This window comes from Kwoniella newhampshirensis, chromosome 4, assembly GCF_039105145.1.
Source record: "Kwoniella newhampshirensis strain CBS 13917 chromosome 4, whole genome shotgun sequence".
NCBI lineage: Eukaryota > Fungi > Basidiomycota > Tremellomycetes > Tremellales > Cryptococcaceae > Kwoniella > Kwoniella newhampshirensis.
This window is the reverse complement of record NC_089958.1, coordinates 753,322-777,293: the sequence shown is the minus strand read 5'-3', so window position 1 is coordinate 777,293 and position 23,972 is coordinate 753,322. Positions and strand designations below refer to the sequence as shown.

At 50.7% G+C, this 23,972-nt stretch overlaps 8 protein-coding genes across 8 annotated transcripts; 5 read left to right on the top strand and 3 right to left on the bottom strand.

Annotated features, from left to right (window-relative positions):
• Positions 1–152: 152 nt before the first annotated feature.
• Positions 153–3,844, bottom strand: IAR55_002268 (uncharacterized protein; the record flags this gene model as incomplete). The annotated part of the gene is made up of 10 exons (XM_066945385.1): positions 153–495; positions 580–742; positions 806–958; positions 1,096–1,474; positions 1,530–1,848; positions 1,910–2,126; positions 2,181–2,475; positions 2,529–2,546; positions 2,605–3,016; positions 3,075–3,844. 10 exons carry the CDS (start codon positions 3,842–3,844, stop codon positions 153–155), a joined length of 3,069 nt encoding a protein of 1,022 aa, XP_066804074.1.
• Positions 3,845–5,548: 1,704 nt separating this feature from the next.
• IAR55_002267 (uncharacterized protein) lies at positions 5,549–7,980 on the top strand (the record flags this gene model as incomplete). The annotated part of the gene is made up of 7 exons (XM_066945384.1): positions 5,549–6,182; positions 6,261–6,422; positions 6,498–6,577; positions 6,630–7,337; positions 7,405–7,461; positions 7,524–7,623; positions 7,679–7,980. The coding sequence occupies 7 exons, from the start codon at positions 5,549–5,551 to the stop codon at positions 7,978–7,980; spliced, it is 2,043 nt and encodes a 680-aa protein (XP_066804073.1).
• A 507-nt stretch (positions 7,981–8,487) lies between these two features.
• IAR55_002266 (uncharacterized protein) lies at positions 8,488–10,101 on the top strand (the record flags this gene model as incomplete). The annotated part of the gene is made up of 11 exons (XM_066945383.1): positions 8,488–8,544; positions 8,632–8,668; positions 8,806–8,897; positions 8,955–9,054; positions 9,187–9,292; positions 9,378–9,427; positions 9,507–9,565; positions 9,630–9,689; positions 9,762–9,790; positions 9,850–9,986; positions 10,052–10,101. 11 exons carry the CDS (start codon positions 8,488–8,490, stop codon positions 10,099–10,101), a joined length of 777 nt encoding a protein of 258 aa, XP_066804072.1.
• Positions 10,102–10,440: 339 nt separating this feature from the next.
• Positions 10,441–14,440, top strand: IAR55_002265 (uncharacterized protein; the record flags this gene model as incomplete). The annotated part of the gene is made up of 11 exons (XM_066945382.1): positions 10,441–10,473; positions 10,547–11,693; positions 11,754–12,236; positions 12,294–12,378; positions 12,456–12,633; positions 12,700–12,834; positions 12,900–13,445; positions 13,508–13,558; positions 13,617–13,906; positions 13,961–14,108; positions 14,171–14,440. 11 exons carry the CDS (start codon positions 10,441–10,443, stop codon positions 14,438–14,440), a joined length of 3,366 nt encoding a protein of 1,121 aa, XP_066804071.1.
• A 169-nt stretch (positions 14,441–14,609) lies between these two features.
• On the bottom strand, positions 14,610–15,525 carry IAR55_002264 (uncharacterized protein; the record flags this gene model as incomplete). Its single annotated transcript, XM_066945381.1, has 4 exons — positions 14,610–14,663; positions 14,754–14,967; positions 15,115–15,426; positions 15,494–15,525. 4 exons carry the CDS (start codon positions 15,523–15,525, stop codon positions 14,610–14,612), a joined length of 612 nt encoding a protein of 203 aa, XP_066804070.1.
• Positions 15,526–15,911: 386 nt separating this feature from the next.
• IAR55_002263 (uncharacterized protein) lies at positions 15,912–18,052 on the top strand (the record flags this gene model as incomplete). Its single annotated transcript, XM_066945380.1, has 12 exons — positions 15,912–16,155; positions 16,218–16,276; positions 16,396–16,441; positions 16,484–16,595; positions 16,652–16,772; positions 16,906–17,221; positions 17,272–17,355; positions 17,407–17,511; positions 17,567–17,577; positions 17,629–17,678; positions 17,730–17,876; positions 17,944–18,052. The coding sequence occupies 12 exons, from the start codon at positions 15,912–15,914 to the stop codon at positions 18,050–18,052; spliced, it is 1,404 nt and encodes a 467-aa protein (XP_066804069.1).
• A 2,810-nt stretch (positions 18,053–20,862) lies between these two features.
• On the bottom strand, positions 20,863–21,659 carry IAR55_002262 (uncharacterized protein; the record flags this gene model as incomplete). The annotated part of the gene is made up of 4 exons (XM_066945379.1): positions 20,863–20,926; positions 20,986–21,292; positions 21,360–21,524; positions 21,578–21,659. The coding sequence occupies 4 exons, from the start codon at positions 21,657–21,659 to the stop codon at positions 20,863–20,865; spliced, it is 618 nt and encodes a 205-aa protein (XP_066804068.1).
• A 442-nt stretch (positions 21,660–22,101) lies between these two features.
• Positions 22,102–23,281, top strand: IAR55_002261 (methylthioribulose-1-phosphate dehydratase; the record flags this gene model as incomplete). Its single annotated transcript, XM_066945378.1, has 9 exons — positions 22,102–22,164; positions 22,217–22,256; positions 22,304–22,333; positions 22,395–22,413; positions 22,465–22,612; positions 22,670–22,763; positions 22,817–22,995; positions 23,061–23,124; positions 23,175–23,281. 9 exons carry the CDS (start codon positions 22,102–22,104, stop codon positions 23,279–23,281), a joined length of 744 nt encoding a protein of 247 aa, XP_066804067.1.
• Between the last annotated feature and the right edge of the window lie 691 nt (positions 23,282–23,972).

Genomic DNA, 23,972 nt, shown 5'->3' with positions numbered 1-23,972 from the left:
CCTTTCGAAGACGTTCAGGCTTCCTTCCTGGGATCTTGTGCGTCCATGGACGCGACATAAATGATACAGAAAGGGAATGAAGTAACGATACATCATCGCGCAAAGGACTACAATCTCACCAATGTGAGCTTGCCTCGCCCACTGTACCATCATCATTCCTCTTCCTCCCCTTCCTCTTCTTCTTCGGCCTCTTCCTCCTCCTCCTCCTCCTCCTCCTCGTCCTCCCCCTCGCCATTCCCCCCATCATCGTGATCTCGTATATCCCTCTCTTCCGACCCTATCCTGATCTTCACATCGTCCCCTCCTCCCCCACCATCCCGTCTCGGAGCCTCCTTGATCTGTTTCCTATACATCTCCGCAAACTGTTCGCTCGTCGTCGCTTGTTCCCACGATTTGTCCTCTCTGATCTTCATGAATCGAGGGAACCGGATCGATAGGCCTCGTTCTGACCCTAGGAGGGATGCAGCGGCTGGATAGACAGGTGAGAGGGTTATACTGTGATGCAAGACAAATGGGATAAAACATCCTGTGCGTCAGTCATACGTGCTTGGCCTTGACAAATATATCTGTCACACTCACTCTGCTCCTCGTATTTCCCACACTTCGGAAGGCTCAAACCATACATTTGGTCGAAGACCGTTCGTCTCATAGTACCCCAACGTTGTGGTTTTACTACAATGCTCTGGCATCCCTTCCGGTGGATAACGTTTGATCAGGTCTTTATAAAACGCATCGGTGAAGCCTATGGAATCGGATGTGTTACAGTCAGCACGGCCATGTCACTTGATGGACCACCAGCACCTACCGGAGATGCATTTGCATACCGCTTCCAGAGCTCCTGTTTCGGGATTGTGACAAGCGAGTAAGATCGGTGACCACCATCCTGCTTTTCGCCCCTGACCCCACCACGCGCCGATCGGAACGAGGTCAAGCGAATCGCCTAAGCCTTCGAGGTAGTCTGTGTAGTACATTAGGGATCAGCATTCGCCATCTAAATCGCAAAAGCACTATCCAGTCTCCTCCTTGCGCTCTGCTTTCGTGGCTCTCCACATTCGGTGTAGCCAAGACTCAACTGCGACAGGATCCAGCACTCACCTTTCTTTACCTTCAACCAACCTTGACTCCGCTGATCAGGCTCATAAGTGGCCGGTAAAGGTTTCCTCTTCCCTCCGCCACCCTTTCCTTTCTTCCTCGGTGTCCCAGTAATGCTTTCAACCCCATCCACATCATCATCGTCATCACCCGTGATCCCCTCCCCACTCTCCAGGAGCTTTACCATCAGACCCTCGCATTTCTGTTCAACAACTCGCTCGAAGAAAGCTTGTATCTCCGCTGGCGTGTCCGTCGTAGATGTCGAATCGATGGATTCTACGTGGGCAAATCGGGCTAGAGAGAAATCGGAAGGATTCGAGAACGGTTCAAAGAGAGTGCGAAGTATGTGACGGCGGTGAGAAAAGGGTGAATCAAGGAGAGTCTGTAGGTACCTCGAATCAGCTTTGTTTCGAGCCTACAGACCGGAAGCCGCTTACCGAGTCATTCAGTAACATCAGATCGAAAGCAAACACCCCTACAACCACTTTGATATCCTCGACTTGTACATCCTTCTTAGCTCTATTGGACAGCTCTTGAAAAGTCCTGTATGCCCCCGTGTCCTTGTCTACCGCCACGATCTCCGCATCTATGATGAATGAAGAGATGTTGCGGGAGTGCAGGAGTTTCATAACTTTATGAGCAGGTGGGGAAGCTTCGGCGGGAAATGGGGAAGGCGGCGAAGGAAGCGATCGTTGCAGCATGGCGAGGACTAAATGACAAACATCGGGATACTTTTCCGTCATATCTTCGAGATGTCTGTGTTGGAGTTATTCAATAAAGTCCTTCTGCAAGAACAAGCACACGTTTTTCCACCTACCGACTGAACAACCTGACCCAAACTCTGGACCCGTCGTCCCCCTCTACCCACCTACCACCGCCGTCATCTTCTCCCTCCGGTCCGTCCAGACGGGCATGTATCTGAACCCGCTGTCCATCCAGCTTCGCCTCGGCCGTGAATGGTAATGACCCCAGTCGCGTGAACACTTCGTTCAACGACCGTGTGATCGAACCAAGCATTGGTGAAAGGGGTATACCTGATCAGGCGATCAGCAGATGTATGATGGGACTGCAATAGCAGGTGAGCTCACCAACACTGACAGGAACCCTGCCTTCCACACCTTCGAGCCCACCAGCATCCAGACCTCGAACCAGGTCGCCATAGTTCGGATGGCGCACATACACCTTTCTAACGACCTTGACTGCGTCAAGGCAGCGCTCCTCCACTTCCTCGCGAGCAGGATCGGGCTCGAACTTCGGACGTGGAATTCGCTTCTGACCTTTCTCTGCCTTTGGCGGGGGAGCGGGGATTGGGCGGACAGACTGAACGAGCTCAGTAGGCATATGTAACAGTGCAGTCGCCCGAGCAAGAGCGGTCAGCAGAGTCTGTAACGTTTATCAGCTAGTTGACGCAAACAACGGTACATATTGAGACTCACCAGTCGAACAGCGCCTATCTAGCTCATATGAGGTGTGAGCTATCCTCATAAGAGTGGTATAGCGGGAGAAACTCACCCGCAGATTCCCGACTAAACTTCGCACTAAGAACTTGACTTCTTCTCCTCGAGCCTGAACCATCAACTTCCTCACAATGTCTCCCTTGACTCTACCACTTTGACTTCCCTTCACCTTGGTGAGTCCTAGTAGTCTCGTGTAGACATCGCCGACTAGCAAAGGACTTGGTTTGACCAAGGTCCTCAGATTGCTCTTGGCTTCGAAAGCTACGTCTCCGGGATCTCCCCATTTCTCCCAGAGTCGTTTGAGGTCGCGACGTTGAAGGCCAGATACTTCTTGGACAGCTTTGGTCAGAATCTGACTGCCTATGCCAAGCTCGCAAGGAAGGTAGGAGGGCAGCAGGTGATTGGACAGCAGATACAGCGATGGTGGTAGATCGATGGGGGATGCTTGAAGCAGTAAATGGAGGAAACTGTACAGACCAAATTGTCAGCGGTCCGCAACATATGCTGGTACGGTTTCTGGCTCACTTTGTGAGGACTCGCACGATAGTGAGTCGAGATCTCGTACTGGATACCTGGACGTATACACCCACGAGTATGCTGTAAGGTAGTCTGCCCTTGGGCCATTTGGACACGTCAACCTCAGAGGGTCGGAAGAGGAAAGCGTCGGTATCGAAATCGATCGGCTCGACAGCTTCGGCAGTGACAGACGTGATGGTGGTGGGCTTCGTTGGGGTGAGCATAGGCTTGACCTCTGCTTTGACGGGCGGTGAAGGTGTCCGAGGCATCATGTGAGTGGTCTTGGTGGGAAAAGGGGCGGCGACTGGTTTCGTGTCCACATTTGACTCCTTCTTGGTCGCCTTGCTTCCATTCGCGGGAGGAAGTTGATGTTTGCTTGAGCAAGATCCATTGACCCCTGGTGGTTCCGAATATGGCGGATCCACAGGAACCACCTCATCCTCATCATCCTCCGGCTCATCGATAGACGTCGATCTTCCTTTACCTTTGACATCCACCTCTTGAGCCCATTCTGCGGCCAACTTCCTCGCCAGGATGGCATCCTCTTCAACTTTGCCATCCCGAGCAACAACTTCGTCATCCGAGTCTTCGATGCTGATCACGCTTGCATCGCGTTGAGCTCCGGTGGATGACTTGCTTTGACTTGTCGTTGACGGTTTGGGTTTCGATGGAGAAGAGAAGAATGACGAGATCGAGGTCTGAGCGTTGGCGTTGTTGGACTTCTTACCCTTCTTCTTCGGTGGTGGTGTGGAAGGTTTGGCCTGTCGTTTAGGAGCCATAGTGGATAGTTGCCATGAGGCTGCCACTGGCTGATTGACAGATAGACAAGTAATGTTCTCGAGCACGGGCTCTACGTGCAAAAACAGTCAGTCACCAGTTCCAGTCTAACAATAAGACTTGGGGTCAGTGACATCACACGTCGATCGCAAAGCAATAATGATAAATACCAATCAGTCAAAAGCAGGCTTAGGCTCGCGGTCTATCAAAGGTCACGTGACCAGATCTCTTTACTCCCCTTCCACTGTCCTTTGCTATCTGGCAAAAAAACAAAACATTTTGCCGAAAGAGAGATCTCGACGGTCATTTTCCGTTTTTGGCTCCACATTTTTTTGGGATCCCATCATGAAGACGAGATTCCGGCCTGGCCTTGCACATGTGATCAAGTCTGATGCCAGCAGCTCGGAAGCATCATGCTTGGTGATGCCATTCCTATCAGTCGATCAGGACGATGAGTCATCGATGGACGACGTCGACTGTTCTCATACGGCAAGGAGGAAGAAGGGAAGCTGTGTTGGGAACTCCCCTCTTCTGTATTGCAAGTTGTACTCGCTTCAAAAAGTGCCCTCGATGGGATAAGGTTTCGCCTCCTTTTCCGTGTCCTTGTCTCTCGGCCGTTAGGCAGCACATCAGCGAGTGGGCGGAGCGCGATCTCCGGTTCGTGGCAGCACTTGTGATAATTGATTCCGATTCCCAGGATCATTTATATATATAAACCTCCCGAGGCGGCCCGAGCGAAGGAACAGAGAGGCACACTGTCAGATCAACAGACTATGGATAGTGGTGAAGGGAGGAGGAGGAGGGAGGAGGAGCAGGTGATAGGTATATCATCATCGGTGGCTGTGAGATTTTACGGCGAACGGTTGCACCGAGAAACTCGGTCTTCTGTCTGTTCCGTTGGGAACACCGAGGTTAGATGCCTATTCTAGGCTTGGCATGTGTTTTCAACTTGTCCTATTTTGACTGGCGCAAGCGCTTCAAGACAGTCGAGGGTAGAGATGGATACCCAGCCCAGTCCTCGCCAAATCGTGCCAACATTTCCGATTAGGTAGTACATATACACTCAAGCGCACCGGCATACATACATACGTTCGGATACAAATACGAATGAAAAAGGAGATCACCTGGGATTACAAAGTAGTAAGAGTAGTAGTCACTCTTTTCGGTTTATCCACGTCCGTATTCGGACATAAATGGTCGCAAAAGGGTAAAAAGGGAAAAAGGGGAGAATCAAGTAGCAGTGTCCACCGTTCTCTCTCTCTCTCTCTCTCTCTCTCTCTCTCTCTCTCTCCCCGCCCCCCCGCCCCCCTTCGCCCCCTGAAAGCGTATAACCTCGGAGATCGAAGAGTGAAGAGTGAATCAGAACTCGAGACCGGCGAGTTAGCTTCATGTGTACAATTTTGCATCCGAAGAGTAGTAATAGATCCGAGTTTTGTATATGTGATTGTCATCATCATCGCCGTCGATCATTTTGCAGTCTGAACAATCAAATTCACGAATACATACGCATAGGAAGGAAAACCCCCAAAGGGCACATTCATCATCCATCTGCATAAACATCTTCCATCATTCCAAACCTACATCCCGCGAGTCGTCGGATGGAAAAGCACATTGTCCATACCACATGATCGCTTGATGAACGAGTACGCATCAAACCTAGCCTAGAGAACGCATTTTCATCCTTTACTTTCCTCTGATCCTACACTATGACCGTCACCACTTCGGCGCCTTCTACACCGAAGAGCGATACCAGCTCAGGTCGACACAAGACCTCGCTCGATTTCATCTGCTCTCGACCCACATCACTCGCTGGTTCACCATCAGCTTCGGCCTCAGCATCGACACCCACAATGGCGGATGACACTCCTGTGCCTCTGCTACCCACAAAGTTCAGCAAAAAGACACTGAAAGATCTTCCGCGTGAACTGCTCGCCTTGGTCGCTTTCCACCTCGTGGTTGACGATGAAGGCCTCAGTTCTCATCCGTCCGCTATCCTTCCGCTCCTTTACGCCTCGAAATCAATCAACGAGGCCATTTCATTCGACAACAACCCTCAACTGTACCATAAATTGTTCCGAGCGACATTCGATTATGCAGCTTTGGACAGAAGATACAATTGGATGGTCAGCAATCTCACGAATCTGGCTAACAAGGGGAAGAAGATATTCAATCTCTTTGCGGATCCGAGAAGTTGGGCGATAGATTACAGATCGAGATGGGAGAGCTGTATGAGGATGCGTAAAGTCGCAGAATATCGTCAGGTCGAGATACCGGGCGTGTGCGACAAGGAGACCTTTATTGCGGATCTGTGGAATGTCTGGTTCTTGTTGACTGAGAATGGTGAGTCATACCACCCCATCGGGCTATTACGATCCAGTGTGGGAGTCCTGTGCTAACACGACGACATATTCTCGGTAGATGGGAAAAATCTTCGTTTCTTGGACCAACGATGCCATCTGAAAGTGTTCTTGGAGACATACTACAAGGACGATCTGCTCAAGGAATCCCTTGTACCCGGTTATCCTAGGGAGACAGGCGACAAGTCGTTAGCCACTTGGTGCTCTTTGTTCGCTGGCATAGGTACGTTTTGCACCTCTCGTACAAGCGAGGGTTCCGCTTGGATTCCGGTTGTTCACGTAATTTAAACGTCGATAGATACGATCGGAGAGGGTAATCCTGCGGAAGTGGACGAGAAGATCTTCATGCTCCGTCCATACGTGTTTGCTTGTGCAAAGGTGTGTCATAGCTGCTCTTATAGATCGCAAATTGTTGCTGACTTCACGTCAGTACGATGTGACCTATGCCCCATGGCACTACCGCAAACTTCCGTTGTGCACCTCAGACTGTACCCAGCACGAAACAGAATCCGCAATCCGAAATAAAGCCATGACCTACAAGCGATTCGGCTACACCTGGAAGCGCGCACCTCCGCATTTCATCCTTGGCGTCTACGTGCTCTTTATGCGTCTTTTGGAAAGACAACCCGACCGCGTCGGTCTCAAGGCGGGCAGTTCGACGTTCTCACGCACGCCTTTCGAGGCGGGCTTGCCAGGATTGTTCTCAGTTTACAAGACGATGGAGTCGTCTCTACATGACCGAGAATGGCAGAGGAATACAATGTGTCAGGATCCCCACACTTCCCAGGGTCTACCCGCGACGACATTCCGCGGTCAAATACAGGGTTTCTGGAGGGGTAAATTCCTGTTCTATGACTTTGAACTGTATCGACAGATCCTGGCGGGCAACATGCGGGGAGTTTATACAGGGACGTTCGCAGAACAGGCGGCTGAGATGGAGCTGAAGGAGACTCTGATCAAGGTGAGATTAGATGATATCGGTGGGGAAGGACCGTTATTGTGTGCGGGTTTCGAAGAAGAAAACGGCGAGACGGATGAAGAGCAAAAGAGGATCCAGGAGGGTTACGGATACGAGCTGTGTGGTGATGATGAGCAATTGGAGGAAGGCTGGACGAAGGAGATTCTGATAAGCGGAAGGGTGAGTGAAGCTTGTAAATGGATCAACGCTAATAAGCCAGTGTCGCACTAGCTGGGGTTGGGCAAAGGTTAGAGGCAGAGTCAGGGCTTGGGATGGGCTGGTAATTTTGGGTATAGCGTACTCTGTAAGTCGGCAAATTTTTGCCAGAATACGAGATGGTCATCAAATGCTGACATGCGTGTGTAGCGACACGTTATGGGACGTTGGCTGTGGCGCGGATATCTTCATACTGGAGGATACATGGTTGGTCGATGGCGCGACACCTTCACACCCGAGAGCCTTCGAGGTGGGTTATACTCGGCAGATATAATCCCACTGTATCGCTGATTGTCTCTGATCAGGTTATGAGGGTGCCTTCGGCCTGATCCGAGCGGGAGATGAGCTCTACCCCGATTACTTCCCCAAGAGAATGGAAGACTCCCTTGGAGTGAATCAGCCGGCAGCGGCGCCAGCAACTGGGACACCCGCTGCTGCTGCCGCCAATTCGCACATGGGTGGAGGGAGTAGGGGACCAGTGACCTTGCCAGCTATCGCGGCCTTGGATCAAAGAGGGAGTACTTCGCCGGCATCAAGCGCAAGTCTAAGCGTCGGACGTTCGGGCTCGGGTCAGGGACGAGAATGGGAGCAGGTGAGATCAGTGTGAGCGGGACTGTTCATAGAGACATCGTGCATGCTGCTAGTGGCGGGGATCGCATGTGGTCTTGACTCAATTTTGATACGATACTTGTAACGCAAATAACGACCATGCAATTCATATACGAGTATACGAGGTGAAAGTAGGATGACGGTGACTAACCGAGAGACTCAAGTGGAGGTGACAAGTGGAGGCAGAATAGGTTGATGATGATGATGAGTCAATCAAAACCCTCGATCTGGAGTAAGCTCTCCCTCAATATCGATCTAATGAGGATATCGGTACATGTATCTGGGAAGGAATTATTGGAGCCAGATTGATTAGAGGGTCTGACGTAGGGAGATGAGATATGGCGTATGTATGTACAATATTCGATTTGCGAAAAGACATACCATAGTGTCACCTGGGTTCTGTTTGACATCTTCAACTTTCAACTTTCTGAACGATTGTTGATCAATCTCATCATCGCGTTTGTTTCCACCTCGAACCGATTTCAATCGAATAAAGGAACAAACAATGGTCTGGCAGATCGATCTATCTGGTAAATGTATCGTTGTGACAGGTGGTAATCGAGTGAGTAGAAACCCCATCTTCGTGGATCGAATCGTTGATTTGACCAAGTGAGAGAGATAAATCAGACTGATTTACTGGTGGATATAGGGCATTGGTCTCTCGATCAGTCATCAATGTGCTCAAGGTGAGTCGAATGAGTCTCATCTCTTCTGTGTCCCTCACCTCCATATCGATATACCGGCGAGCAGAGTGACAGAGGAACGATTCGGTAGATCCGTTAGATCTCCCTTTACTGACCTTCTTTGTCGATCGCCTCCACAGCCGGAGCACACGTCGCTATCCTCTATAGACAGAGCGAAGATGCGCCTGAGATCGCTAAGGGTATCGCGGAGAAGTACGATGTGAGATGTGTGGTGAGTAGCGAAGGTCAGAGGCTTCATGTGTATCATCGCTGACATCTTGGATCTCAGGCCTATAAATGCGATGTAACGGATCAGAGAGCGGTCCAGGAGCTGTTCAAGACCATCTACCACGATGTGGGACCTGTCGGAGGTGTTGTCTGCAATGCAGGTGAGTCGGACTGTCCGGAACACTTCCCATGAAGAGGTAGACCATAAACCTTTCTGTTGTACTGCGTCATCCCGTCCCTCCACTCAACAGCTCTGAGATTTAGTGGGGCTGATGCGCTGTTTTTTTCTTCAGGCGTCAACTATAAGAAGCCAGCTCTGGAATTGACCAAAGAGGACTTTACCAAGACTTTCGAGCCCAACGTTTGGGGTGTATTCGTAGCTGCTCAGGCTGCCGCACTGTGAGTACGCAGAGAGGGCGAAGGCGTGATCACTGCGAGAAAGTGTCGCTGCGACGCAACACAGACGCTGACAGACTTGATTCAGACTCTGGCAGGAGCATCAATATCAGAACGGCCGTATTGTCTTTGTTTCCTGTGAGCGCGGATCTCATCTCATGATCAGTGTCTCTCGGGGCAGCCAAGGTGGTCGGAGCTGATTGTGCATGCCGCACAGCCGTTTCTGGTACTGTGGCCAACAAGGGGGAACAACAAGCTTTCTACAATCCTTCAAAGGTGAGTCGCGCATCCTGGATCCAATCTCTGGCCTGGCCCTGACAGATGTCGATGATCAATTCAGAGCGCTTTGACAATGCTGGCTAAGAACCTGGCTATGGAGTGGGCAGAAATGGGTATCTTGGTGAGATTATCGGTGTCAAGCTTGCCATCAAACACTACTGGACACTGAAGCTGCAAATATCCTCGTCAACAGGTAAACAACGTATCACCGGGTTACGTCGAGTGAGCGGACTCCACACAATCGGCTGATCGGACCTATGGCTGATCAATCATACTCTAAGCACCGACATGAACCAGGGCCTCCGAGATGACCCCGAGCTCAAGAAGTCGGTAGCATCCAACACCTTCCTGAACAGGATTTCGGAGCCTGACGAGCAAGCTGGTCCAGTCGTGTTCCTGCTGTCAGACCAGGCTTCTTGTGAGTGTTCATCGTGAACGCTAATCTGTAACACGCTGATGGTGGTCTCTGTCTCTCCCGCTCAGACATCACTGGTACGGAAATGATCGTCGACGGTGGTCTCCACTCGTGGTAGATCCAGTGAAAAAGATGGAAACATATATCCAGCAGAATCATTAGGAACTGTAGACAGATGTATTAGCGGGATCAAATCGATCGAAATGACAACACGTCACTCGGCCAAATCCACAGAACAATAATAATAATAAAGCTGAGAAAGATTTCGATGCAATTCTCCACCTACTGTGACAGGATTCCAAGCGCGTCCTTTGGGTGACTCCTGACATTACTTTTCCTACACCGATACCTCGCCCTATGGACTGATCCTCGAGAACGAGTCATCTCTGCTATCTCTGCCTCATCTTCGCTGTATTTCGTTCCGGCCTCAGATCACTGCTTGTATCTATCCAGTAACATGTCGTCAGCCGAAGCTGAGCGGAAGCGGCGCGTGAGTATATCACCCTGATCTGTCCTCGAGATATCTAACTCTGGCTAATTCACCGAATGTGCGATTTCTGTAGGATGCTCTCAACGCTCTCAAGGCGAGAAAGCAGGGCAAATCAATCACGCCTCAACCAACCAGCGATAGATCATCACCAGACCCTTCCACAGTCCTCATTCCTGCATCCTCGTCTCCTGCAGGGCCAGACTTTTCCAATCGGTCCAGATATCTCGCCGCCGGCACGAATGGACACGGTACGAGTGGTGTCGTGAACGGGACAAAACTCACCTATGGTGGTGGAGCTCCAGCTGTTCCGGGAGTCATACCTTCTTCCGGGATAGGGAGGAAGATGGAGAATGGACATGGTCAGGGACAAGCATTCACCGGTAGTCCTCAAGATGTCCTCAAAGCATTACATAGTCGGCATGCTTCCTCGAACGACCAACCATCCACGTCCACAACAGCACCTCGAGTCGCATCTCTTGTCGATCTGTCACCTTCATCACCTCAACCTCCAAGTCGACTGAAAGCTCGCTATGCCGATCCTGACGAAGCAGATCCTCCAACTCCGACGAAACGTACATCTTTTGCACCTTCTTCGCCTAGCTCATCATCCTCAGTGTCAAGACAACCCAGCCTGGTGCTCGCCGCTAGATCTCAACAGGATGAGCAGGAAGATCTTCTGGCATCGCGCTTGCAGGCTCAATTCTCCAACGTGCCCAGGACTCAGATTGTATCTCTTCTGAGGAAATTTCCAGGTAACCCCGACAGAGCTATCAATCAGATCCAATACATTGATTCCATCCGAGGCGAACAACCTTCTCCGGTGGCATCCCCATCGTCATATCGATCGTCGGTACCGACATCAGCGCCTCAGTTCGTTCCTTCCAAACCCAAACTGCCAGGTCAGATCCGTCCTATCATCGTACAACGGCCGTCTCAACCACCGCCTGCACCCGTCGTTGTCAGACCTCGAGCTCCGCCCAAACCGAAGAAGAACGAGAAATCGTCGATCTACGCCAACAGAGCTTCGAATGGCAAGCGGAGGGATCCAGATGAGAGCGAGTCGGCGAACGAAGCATCGGACGGAGAGAGCGATGGCAGTTGGTCAGGCGATGAGGGCAGGAAGAGAAAGAGAAGAAAAGGTGATCCTGAGGTCGATGCAGAGGGCGAAGCGCTCAGGGCTTTCAACGAGGTCGATGCCGACATGCTTACAGGAACTATCGGTGAGTTCAGCCGTGTTTGGAATTCATCAGCATCCTACAGACAGCTGACGACAATCATAGCCTGCAGCGTTGAGCAAGCGGCAACAGTCATCCGATTACGACCTTTCGCGGACGTGGAAGATTGTAGACACAAGCTCAACAAGGCTCGCGGTGTATCTGTCAAGTTGTTCGAGCAGTATACCGAGATTATGGAGGGCTATGTTCAGATCGACGCATGCTTGAATAGATGTGAGGCGATTGCGTCCGACGTAGCCAACACTCTGGCGGTGTGGCGAGGCGCGTCCGAAGCTCAGGACACCAGCGTGATCGGCACACCTCGATCTGACGGATTAAATGACGTCAAAGTCGATGTGGCGAAGGTATCGGAGTTGTTAAGGAACGAGACGGACATGAAGAAGAGAAAGATCTTGAGCAGTTACATCCAAAGTCAACCGGCGACCCTTAGCAAGGGGACTGTATTGAAAGACTATCAATTATTGGGTATCAATTGGTTGAACCTCCTGTATTCGAAGAAGATTGGCTGTATTCTTGCAGATGAGATGGGTGAGTCAATTGATCTTGACATCAAGACATGCCGTGCTGATAGCATATCAACTACAGGTCTGGGCAAGACCATTCAAGTAATCGCCTTCATTGCGGCTTTGAAAGAAAGAGGAATCAAAGGCCCGCACATGATCTTCGTCCCGTGAGTTCAACATCGCGGTATCAGTGGCTGACGATTAGAGCATCGACACTCGAGAATTGGACAAGGGAGTTCGACAGGTTTGCGCCCGGTATCGATGTACAAACTTACTACGGTTCTCAAGCGGAACGAGCTAGTCTCCGAGACGACCTCAAGAAGATGTTCAGATCTGGGAAGCTTGAAGTGGTGCTTGCTTCGTATACTCAAGTCGCAGCTTCGGATGATTTGAGCTTTTTCAGGAAGAAGATTGATTTCGAGGTGCGCGCGACATTCCAAAATTGGGGAGCGATAAGATCTGAAAGCTCATCCGATCTCATCCTTTAGACGTGCATCTACGATGAGGGACATCGACTAAAAAGCTGTACCACGAAAGCTTATAGCGACTTGCTGTCTATCAAGCCGAGATGGAGACTACTCCTCACCGGGACACCGCTCCAGAACAACTTGCAAGAGCTCGTTGTACGTTCAATTTCCTTGCATAAGCCAATTTGATCATCCGATGGCAGCTGATCCCGTCGTGGCAGTCTCTCCTGATGTTCATCCACAAGGATACCTTCACCGATGCTGAACCTTACCTCCGAGCAATTTTCAAATCTCAAGGTCACGCTAATCTGTTATCGCAACAACGCACATCTCGAGCGCGAGCGATGTTGACACCCTTCGTCCTTCGTCGAAGGAAGGCTCACGTTCTGGACCTACCACCCAAGCTCGAGCGAGTTGAGGAATGTGATATGACCAAGGTCCAAGCGAAACTCTACAACGAAACGATGCAGAAATCCAAGAAGGTTTTGGCTGAGATGTCGGACGATGTCCTGGATGCCGCAGCAGCCGATGATGAGGTCGCGAACCAGAGAAAACCTGGAGCGAAGAAACCGGCGAAGGGGAAGAAGGTACAGCCTGTTGGGGGAAACAGCTCGAATATCTTGATGGATCTGAGAAAGGCGGCAAGTCACCCGCTGTTGTTTAGAAGGCATTACACGGACGCGAAGATCAAGCAATTGGCGAAAGAGTGCTTGAACACTCCGACGTACTGCGACTGTAATCTGGACTACGTGATCGAGGATCTCCAGGTGAGTTGACTGCATAGTGAATAGGTGAACACGAGATGAGAGGCTGATGGAATCATTGGCAGTATATGAGCGATTATGAGATATCTAATTTCTGTTCCACCTCAATCGAAGATGTGAGTTACATGCTGACCGGTACCTATCTCCCGATCGCCGCTGATGCATGGTGATCAGGAACTGCGAAAGTACGCTCTGAACCCGACGGCGTTCCTAGAAGGAGGCAAAATTGCTGCTTTGCAAAAGATCATTCAAGATTCACAGAAGAACGATAAACGGATATTACTCTTCTCCCAATTCGTGATGATTCTGGATATCCTCGAGAAGGCTCTGGAGCATCTCGGCGTCAAGTATACACGTCTGGACGGTCAAACCAAGACGGATGAAAGACAAGGCTTGGTAGACGAGTTTAACGATGATCCGGACATCACAGTATTCCTGCTGTCGACAAAGGCAGGTGGTGTCGGGTGAGTCCTTTTTCAAGTATCTGACTGGGCATCCGAGCTGATAGAAGAGTCCAGTATCAACTTGACCGCTGCATCAGTCGTCGTTATCTATGACCAAGACTTCAACCCTCATAATGATCGACAAGCTGCCGACAGAGCTTATCGTATTGGACAAGAGCGGGAAGTTGAGGTGATCAAGCTTATCACCAAGGGATCTATCGATGTGAGCTTTTCCGCTCTCAAGTCAAAAATAAGTCGAGCTGACCAGCTCTTGGACGTTTGCAGGAGGACATGTTAGCGATTGGTATGACTAAACTCCAGCTAGACGACGCAGTAGGCGGCGAAGAGATCACCTTGGATGGCCAAGATAATTCAGGATCAGATGACAAGACCGCAAAAGAGGCGAGAAGGAGTTTGTTGACGACGTTGAGGAACAAATTCGTAGCTGTGGAAGGGGATGCGATGGAGGGTATCAAAGAAGAGAAGGAAGAAGGGGAAGCGAAACCTGTTCCTGGATCTGTCAAGAAAGCTAGAGGTAAAGGAGCGGAGGTGTAAGAAGGTGTGAGTGGATGGGTCTATGGAAGTATGGGAGCAGATTGGTTGCGAAGTTTGATCGATCGATAGATGTTGTACTGCGTGCGGTCAAGCTTAATTGCATTCGCATATATTTGCGATCTGATGCATTTGCTCTGGTAGTGATGATGCATGAGTAGTTCTTATTCGTTCATGTACCAAACATTGACAGTCCGCGCATATGTCTATCGACTGCTGCTCTGAACTGTGCGAGATTAGGTGGATTCAGTATATTCTGCAGGTTGGTGTCATGGACGGTAGAAGAAATGAAGAGGCCTGCGTTCGTTGCACTCACCTGATCATTATCTATCCCTTCTTCTCTCGAGTCCATAACCACCAACGGATTCCTGACCACATATTCGACGAACGGGCCGACGTATAGTTGTCGAAGGACGAAACGTAGTGAGTCGGAAGAAGGATCTGAGAGGAGGACGAATTTGTAGCCTGTGATGGTCTCGTAGAGGTGGAGTTTGTATTGAGCTGTGGAGTAGGACGTGAAGGCTTCGTCGCTGCGGGTGAAGGGTCGTTATTTCGAATGGGTTGATATAGATGAAAACGGTGCAGAGTGGTGACAGGCGACAACAGAGTCCTCAGCCAGCAGCACACATAGGGAAGGGAGCTAAACCAATTCTCGTCGACGACACAATCCCACTCACCGTCCTGACAACTTCTTGACCATATTTCTCAAGGACAGAATCACCCCGTAAACCAATTTGGCCTCTTCATCAAACGGTAACCCCTTCGGTCCTCTCGTCGTACTAGCACCTATCCCACTTCCCAATCCGTTCATCCCGGTACCGCCGGTCTGCACCGATGATCTGTTGTCTGCGAAAATCGATTCTCGCACATTGTCGGCGAGCTGCGTCGGGGGCGGTAATCTGTGTACACCGGGTTTGTACGACGGAGGAGGGGGCGGTCGAGCTGCTCTGGTTCGGTGCCAGTCTTGGTAGTAGATGCATTCGCAGTGGCTAAAGGGATGGAAGAAGGCGTCTCTGTGGTTCAGTGACTGATACGTGTGATTGTCCTCTGACTCACCGATCAAAGATGTACAAGGAGAAGATGGTCATGTTGTCAACGGCAACCACAACGCGAGGGATGTTGAACTATTGGGAGCTCTATCGCATGCAGCTTGTGCCTTCGGGCGACGTTCGGCTCCAGCTGTATCTCGCAAGATGAAGTTAATGTGATGTTCGATTCGCCCTCGCGTCTGTTGTGAATGATTGCGATGTAGAGATGCATGAATGTATGACAGCAATCGTCAACGAGTGCAACTCGAGTGAACAATATAACAACATCCTCCACGCGAGCGAGTTCGCGAATTCCTGGCAACTGATGATGGCCACCGACATCTCGTCCATTGACATCTATGCTTGACCCGGTTGTCAACGAACATTCAATTCACTCGCCCAACATCTTTTGTGTCTCATCTGTGCAAGCCACAAGTGCAGCCAGCATGGGCTATCAGGAGACCATCTCCCTGGTCTTCACCAAGACGTATGCTCGGATCCGCTTACCCTCGCGATTCACCCTCGATCTGGTATGGGGTGTCGTACTGGGTATAGGGTTATCGTTGTCGTCCACTTCTGCAGCATGGTACTTTGAAGAATGGAGACGACAGAGGGCGATGAAGCGGATACCTCCTCGACCCATCGAATTGAGGAGCGATGAGATCGTACCCGGTGTGATTGGGCTGATTGGTGCGGAGACTTTGTTTCACTCTGCCTTCCAACTGGAGAAGGTTGACGGTGATCTCGAACAGGTAATACACCGTTGATACGTATCAACTCATTGAGTGATGCACTGGGTGTGGAGATCTTGGTACGCAGATTCCTTTCTTCGTCTCCACTGCTCTGAAGCTCACAAGAATGAGCAGGGCAAAGCAGAGGTGTGTGGATGTCATCCGAGCGAATCGCCTACTGTTCTGAATATACAAACAGTATCTGAATCCCGGCGGGTCCGTCAAAGACAGAGTAGCATTACAGAGTGAGTTCCTCGGTGTTATATATGGTGCTGACGTTACTGCAGTCATCGAAGACGCCGAATCACAAGGGTTACTGCACCCCAATACTGGTTCAGTCTTGTTTGAAGGTACCGTGGGAAGCACTGGGATATCACTGGCTACTGTCGGTCGAGCAAAGTGGGTCCTATTCCAAAGGCGTTCCGTCCATGAGATTACTGACCGTGATATGGTAGGGGTTACGAGTGCTGTATCATCATGCCGGACGACGTGGCTATGGAAAAGGTGCAGGTGCTTGAAAAGCTTGGAGCGAAAGTGGAGAGAGTACGACCGGCCAGTATTATAGACGAGAAGCAGGTAAGTCGCCCGGCTTCGTCGTCGAAGGATGGACATTCGCTAACCACAGTCTGTTATGCTTGCCTGCTGCAGTTCGTGGTATGTCGAGGCGGCAACTATCATAGTTCAAGCCCCTCGCTAATGCACGTTGCAGAACCTTGCCCGAAAGCGAGCTCTCGAATTTGGTGCCACCGAATTGACCAACATTCCTGCTCATGGAGACGAAATAGCTATCTCCACGCAAGCCGATCCTGCCGAAGTGGTACACACTGATACAGACGGCGGAGGATCCCTGATCCCTCAAATTTCGATACCACACATACTTCGTCCGGCTTTGGAAACGAAACCCAGAGGTTTCTTTGCAGATCAATTCGAAAACGAGAGCAATTTCAAGGCGCATTACAGAGGGACTGGTCCGGAGATACTGCGACAGACGAGTGGCCACTTGGACGCGTTTGTCAGCGGAGCTGGTGAGTAATGAATCGGTCTCCATAGCACTATGTAACTGATGTCGGTATAGGCACCGGTGGAACCGTTGCTGGTACTGGCAGATATCTGAAAAAGGCTCTGCCGGATGTGAAAGTCGTACTGTCCGATCCTGAAGGTGAGCGCATATCGCGAGGTCACAGGGCCATGACATTGACAATGCAATCAGGATCTGGACTTTACAACAAGGTGAAATTCAATGTGATGTTCGATCTGAAAGAGAGTGAAGGCAAGAAGCGGAGACATCAAGTCGACACGGTAGTGGAAGGCATCGGTGAGTACTGAGATGAGCTGCGTGATTGTCGCATTGCTGACCACTTCCTATGCAGGAATCAACAGAGTGTGTTGTGTCTTCACCACGTTTACGCAACCAAGCTAATGTCATGGCCAGATAACGCAAAACTTCTCTATGGGTATGGACATCATCGATGATGCGTATAGGTATGTCTCATCCAAGTAATCAAAGGTACAGTATTGACTCCAGCCGCACAGGATATCCGATGCCGAAGCAGTTGCGATGTCTCGATATCTTGTCGAACACGACGGCTTATACCTTGGTTCATCAAGCGCTTGCAACTTGGTCGCTTGTGTACGATTAGCAAAGACCATGAGTCGAGGTAGTCGGATAGCTACGATTTTGTAAGTTCTGCTGCCCGTCATACGGCTCGACAGCTATCAAATTGAAATTCTTTTCTTGTCTATCTAGGTGTGATTCGGGGTCACGACATCAAAGCAAATTTTGGTCGGACGAATATCTCAAAGCGCACGACATCCCTGTAGATCCAAGTATAATCGACCAGCTACTAGCATCGTGACATGCACTCGTCACTGGTATCCGGGGTTCTTCTCGTATTCTTGAGACCAGTTCAGATTGTTGCTGTGGGTCTCTAACTGCCTGTCTCAATATAGGGGAGCTGAGCTGTCCTCGTTCCCACCGGAATCTTCGTCGCTTCCCCCGGGGCGGGCCCCCGTGACCATACGAGTATCTGTTTTGAATGGCTACTCTTTTCACACCTTGACTAACACTCTTCTAAAGTAGTCTTACTTGACTTCAGGCTTTTATCCATCTGACGCTTGATGATACTGTCAGCTCCACCTCATGAGCTCATCGACCTGGGCGTTTGACTGACAAAGACGCCCAATCTAGGCGAGAAATGGAGACTAGTCAGTAAGCGCCCATGACGTGAAGCCTACGGAGCTGCACAGGCGCAAGATCCGGCCGACCATGTTGCTTCACAAACCTTTCAAGGTCGCCTTCCTCATCGATCACGCCACGGAATGCAGCTTGTATATATCGTGAGCCAGGCATGCGTTGATTTCTGTTGACGCCACAGCACGTCTTCCAGCTACGAGTGGTGCAAACTCCCTTTTTGCCCATAATCTTCGCACTGCTTAGCCATACCCCGCTCGGTCGCAGACACCAAAGTCGCAAGCGAGGTCTACGAGATCCTTTGATCATGGCGTTACCCTCGTTCTCTTTTCGAGCGAAGACCTGTTTCCAAGGTATAAGACGGCCGCCTGAGAGCCGGGATGTCAGAGTCTTTCTTGTGACCTACCAAACATATTCTGAACGATCACACACAACCAACGCCTCAGCAACCATGTATCCCCGTCCACTTGATGATCCTTCATATGAGACGGGTCAATCATCACAAGACCAAAGAGCTCCTTCTAAGAAGTCTAGAGGCGCACGTCGTCAAAGTGGTCGGTCAGGCAGCTCAGGGGTGAGCAGAGTTGGGATTCCCAACTTCGTTCGAGTCAGACCGGACCATGTCCCTCCTCCTTCGTTCAGTACGGATGGATCGCCAAGCCCTCCCGCAAGCGTGAAAAGCGCGGTACGGGTCTCGCCCGGCTCTCGGCCCTTTGATCAAGCTCAAGCAGGACAGTCATGGTCCATGATGGCAGATACATCCCCTGTAGAGGAGAGGGGCCGTCCAGGTCAAGCTTCAAGAGCGCATTCACGTCACCGCCGCTCTGGCAGTCACGAGAGACTTCGACCAGATGCTCCACTACGTCGTCGCTCAGACACCACTACAGATATTGCAGGCCCTATCTCTCATGGCTTTCCTCCATCAAGAGACACAAGGGCTCATCTTGCTGGACCTGAAGATGGCCGGCACCCACAAAGCAATCCTTCCTTTTCACAGCCACCGGCCAGTTCGATGATTGTTGCGTATCGTCGTCCGACAGGATTGAGTCAAGAAAGGTCACCCATCTCCGATGAGAATCGAGTACATAGAATCGAGCAAACGATGACCGGCGTCATGGGGACCTCGTATCGTAGGCCCCAAATTCACTTCCCTCCTGACGAATATCGTCGTCCATCGGGAGAACACACAAATTTCATTCAATCACAAACGGGCCCATGTCGATTCGACGCAACACGGCTCAGTCCTCCCAGTCCTCATACTCAGCCATACCTGTCGAGCTTGGGAGATGACCATAGTCCCAGATACTCGCCCGCGTCAGGAGCGCGATACAGTCCTCGACACTCGCCAACAACAGGAAATCAGCTTGAGTCACACTTCCCAACCACGAGGGTTGATTCACGTCCTTTTGCTGTCAGTGGAGGAAATAGTGGTGCTACAAGTCCTTCTGATACAGGATACGGGTTGTCAGTACCTCGAGGACCATCCGACGGGATGTTAGGACGTCGTTCTCTTGACGAAACGCGTCGCCATCGAGCCCCTAGTGATTCCAGAGGCAATCCGCCATCCTTGGCCTATCGACCGATCGTATCCTCGCCACCAGAACCAAGCGGGCGTCACTTGTATCCCGCGGGTCAGGGTCACCGTATTCGATCCAATTCCGCGAGCGAGGTCAAGGTTCAAATCGAAGATACAGATCTCCAGGAAGACATCCCTTTGCTACCCGGGACCAGGGTCACTACGCCCAGTGGCGGTGGTATCCGTCGTAGAAGAGACGGAAGTGCCCATATGAAGTCGACTGAAGATGAAGAAGTCATTATTCAAGTCAGGAATAGAAGCCTACCTAGGACTGATGGTAACATGATCACCCGAGGAGGTCAGCTAACCCGTCATCGATCAGGAAGGAGCGGCCGATCTTCATCCCGGCTTGGAACACGTTCATTGATCGTCGAAGATGAAAGAAATGACGAGGATGAATACCAACGTGGAAGAAAAAGGCCGGGTCGGAAGCAGAAGTGGTCAACTGAAAGGACCGTTTATGTGATTCCCGTGCCCAATACTGCGGAGCAAAGTGGAAGTGGTCAAACAACCACTCATCAGTACGACTATGCCAAGGAAGAAAGTCCAGACTCGACGAAGGTTCAAATTGGGAGAAGGTGATGTCGTGAAGGAGCTTGTGGATAAGGTATGACGTCCCGTCGAGAGAGAGTCGGCCATCTGCTGTAGATAGCTCGATCATAAGTGCGATACCTGTGATACCATGAACTATATGTGTGGAGCTATGACCAACCAGCCCTAATGCTGCTATCCGACGGCTCATGCATTTTATAGCAGACAATGATCTTCCACTTCGATCATGAGATTCTGCAGCGGCGAAGGGGTATCATGTGCATGCGGGGTATGTCTTGTAATCGCGGTGCTCAGAATCGATCACTGCCTACCGTGTCAGCCGAGGTTCTTCTTCCCCGCCGTCGGACTTACATCTTACGGGCATTCTGAACGCGAATATACAACCAGTTCACAGCATCCCTCACACCAGTACTATCAGACTGTCAGCAATCCATGCTTCGGCGGCGGAGTGGAAGGACAGAACCACTCACCCTTCCAAGGCTGATACGCCCATCACATCCAAACTTGCCATCCTCTCGTCCTTGGCACCGCCATCGTCATGTGTGTCCTCTGTTGTCTTTGGCGAGTCTGCATTCTCCGACGGCTGCTTTGCCTTTCCTTTGCCCTTATCGTTGTTGACTGCCTCGTCATTCTCGGCCTCCCTATTCGCGCGGGCTTTCTGCCAAGCGTCGAAAGATTCGCGTATCTCAGCGACGGATAATGAAGTGGGACTATCTTGCTTATTCGCCAAAAGCAACAATGGTAGATTCAGTAGTCTGGGCGAGTTGAGAACCTCATCTGCAACGTCGTAGAATCAAACTCTGTTGTCTTCAATGAACAGAGAAACGACTTTGAGAGCACTCACCGAACACCTCCCATGTCTCTGATAATCTCGCTTGATCACACGCGTCAAGGACGAAGACGACCGCATGACACTCGTCATAGTATTTGGGCCATATCGATCTGATATCTCGTTGTCCTCCCAGATCGAAGAAATGCAGAGTCGTCGAAGGGAGAGAGATTTTCCCGACTATCACGGGTGCATGAGCTCAGTGAACGGCTCATATTTAGTTTTCTGCTCACTGTTCTGACCAACCGTCGGACCTATCTTCTCAGGCGGCATACCCGGCGTAGGGTTATACATCGTCTTGATCTTCTCGAGCATAGTCTATGTTTCCTATCAGTGTCACGGTCTCAGCCTCGGTTCAACAGGATGTGTCGTACTGTCTTCCCCGCCTGTTTGACCACAGAAGGCGATGCGATATCAGCATTGCAGATTCACCGAGTCAACGCGACACATGAGCTACCCACGTTGTCCAGACCAATGATGACGACCGAGTACTCATCCTTTCGAGTGAGATGTTCATGTAGTCCTTTCAATAAGTGATACATGTCATGCGTAATGCGTGCTGATAGGAGTTTGCGATGTGCGAGAAAGAGCTAGAGTGATGTCAATGTTGGATGGATGGATGGATGGATGGATGGATGAACCAGAACGCTAAATTCCACCTCGACTCCCTCCACTTGCACAAGACAGCAACAATATCCTCTCAACTTTTTCGCACTGTTCTTACCTTTAATGTATTTGCCGCAACACAGCGTTGATCATGTCGGCGAAACTCACTCATGAAGAGGCAGAGGCTCTCGTACGAAGCGATGACCCAGAGCATGTGCGTGAAATCCAGTTTGGCGGAGTGCAAGCTGACGGAACGACTCTGGTAGCCCGCTAATTTGATTTGCGAGTTATGTCGTGATTTCTACAGTGAGCTCATCTCAGGCCAGCTGGTGTCGAAGCTGACCAAGGCAAAGAGCTCGGATGGGTCACCGGTACAGGAGGTGGTAAGTCTGATGTTGATCTCGGTCATCATATGCGACCCTCTGACAACAGCCTGCTTTTCAGGTATCAGCATCCGTCATGGGTCAGTATGACAGAAGTCGAAGGGTATGCGAGCCGAGGCTTACTTGTCAAGATACTTCAGCGAACATGTCTACCTCGCTCCCTCAGGCGTTCAGAAGGAACGAATCAAGCCTGAACATATCTTTGTACTTCCCTTTGCTCAATCATCAGTTCCGAAGCCAGGTTCTCAGCGAGACTTCGTCAGAATACCCAGCAAGAAGGTAATTCGTCGATCTCACCTCAGTGATCAAAGTTGCCTCGCTCATTTGGCTGTGTAGGGATTGAAAGAGTCTGCCTGTACTCCTCTGTTCTGGAATGCTTTCACCATGCGAGAAGCGGGAGCGTGTATCCATACCCATTCTCAACATGCTGGTGAGTTGGTCCTGATCGTTAGCGTCTTTTGCACACGCTTATCCCCTCTACAGTCCTTTTGACATTGTTGCTCCCCCGTGATGCCGCCAGCTTCAGGATGTCACATCAAGAGATGATCAAGGGCGTACGAACAGGCGGTGTGGGCAAGACACTTCGTTTCTTCGACACCCTCGAAGTCCCCATCATCGAGAATACCGCAGACGAGGAGGATCTAACCGAAGGGATGGCGGCCGTGAGTTGAAGACCACATCATTGGACCCTTCGGACGAAAGAAGATACGTGCTGAATAGTCAACAGGCAATGGAGAAGTACCCGGACGCTCCAGCCATCCTAGTCAGGAGACACGGTGTATATGTATGGGGTGAGTCGACAGTGCCGGGCAGTCATGACAGAGCTGATAAAGATACACAGGCAACACTTGGGAGCAGGCGAAGACACAAGGAGAATGCTTGGACTACCTCTTTGAGATGGCCTGTAAGATGTTGCAGGCCAAGCTGCCTCTGGTCGGCGACGAGTAATCATGGATGCACCTACATACGATGAAAAAACACTGACATATGCTCGGCATACGAGCAACATACGTCCAGGAAAGAGACCTAGTTAAAATAACGTTGTCCCCGCACGGCTACTGTGCAATATCCTTGTGCTTTACACTGCTCCCCAGGGCCAGCCCTGCTCAGTTACCGCATCCTCGATCAGAAGGCTAGGAGATGAGATACACCTATCATACGCAATTTCTATGTCTACACAACCTGAAGAAGATGGATGAGAACAGAGGCAGATGGGGTGAGGTTGATGGCAGTGTCTGGCAACGGAGTCATTCATGCTCGATACCAACTTGGTCGAAGACCAACTGATTGCCTTGGTTTTTATGAGCCGGTGTTGTGGCAGTAACTCCTTAACACTGCTTGGTATCAGACACTCTGCATTGCCCTGCATAATCCTGTACTCGAAATGCGTCCGATCAGAGAAGGAGTGGATTTGGCGAGCGATGTGCAGTCTTCCAGAGAGCAGGGCACAAATGCAGGCAATTTACAGCATGAAAACGACTACGGTGCTGAAACGTCTGTGGGATGACGAAGAACCTCTTCAGTGCAAGATGGCTGATCCCTTCCTATCAGTCTTCGGGGGGGTATCCTCACCAACCGTCCTCCAAGCTTCACCCAGCAATTCCTCCAGACTACAATTTTGTCTTCACCATCCTTGTCG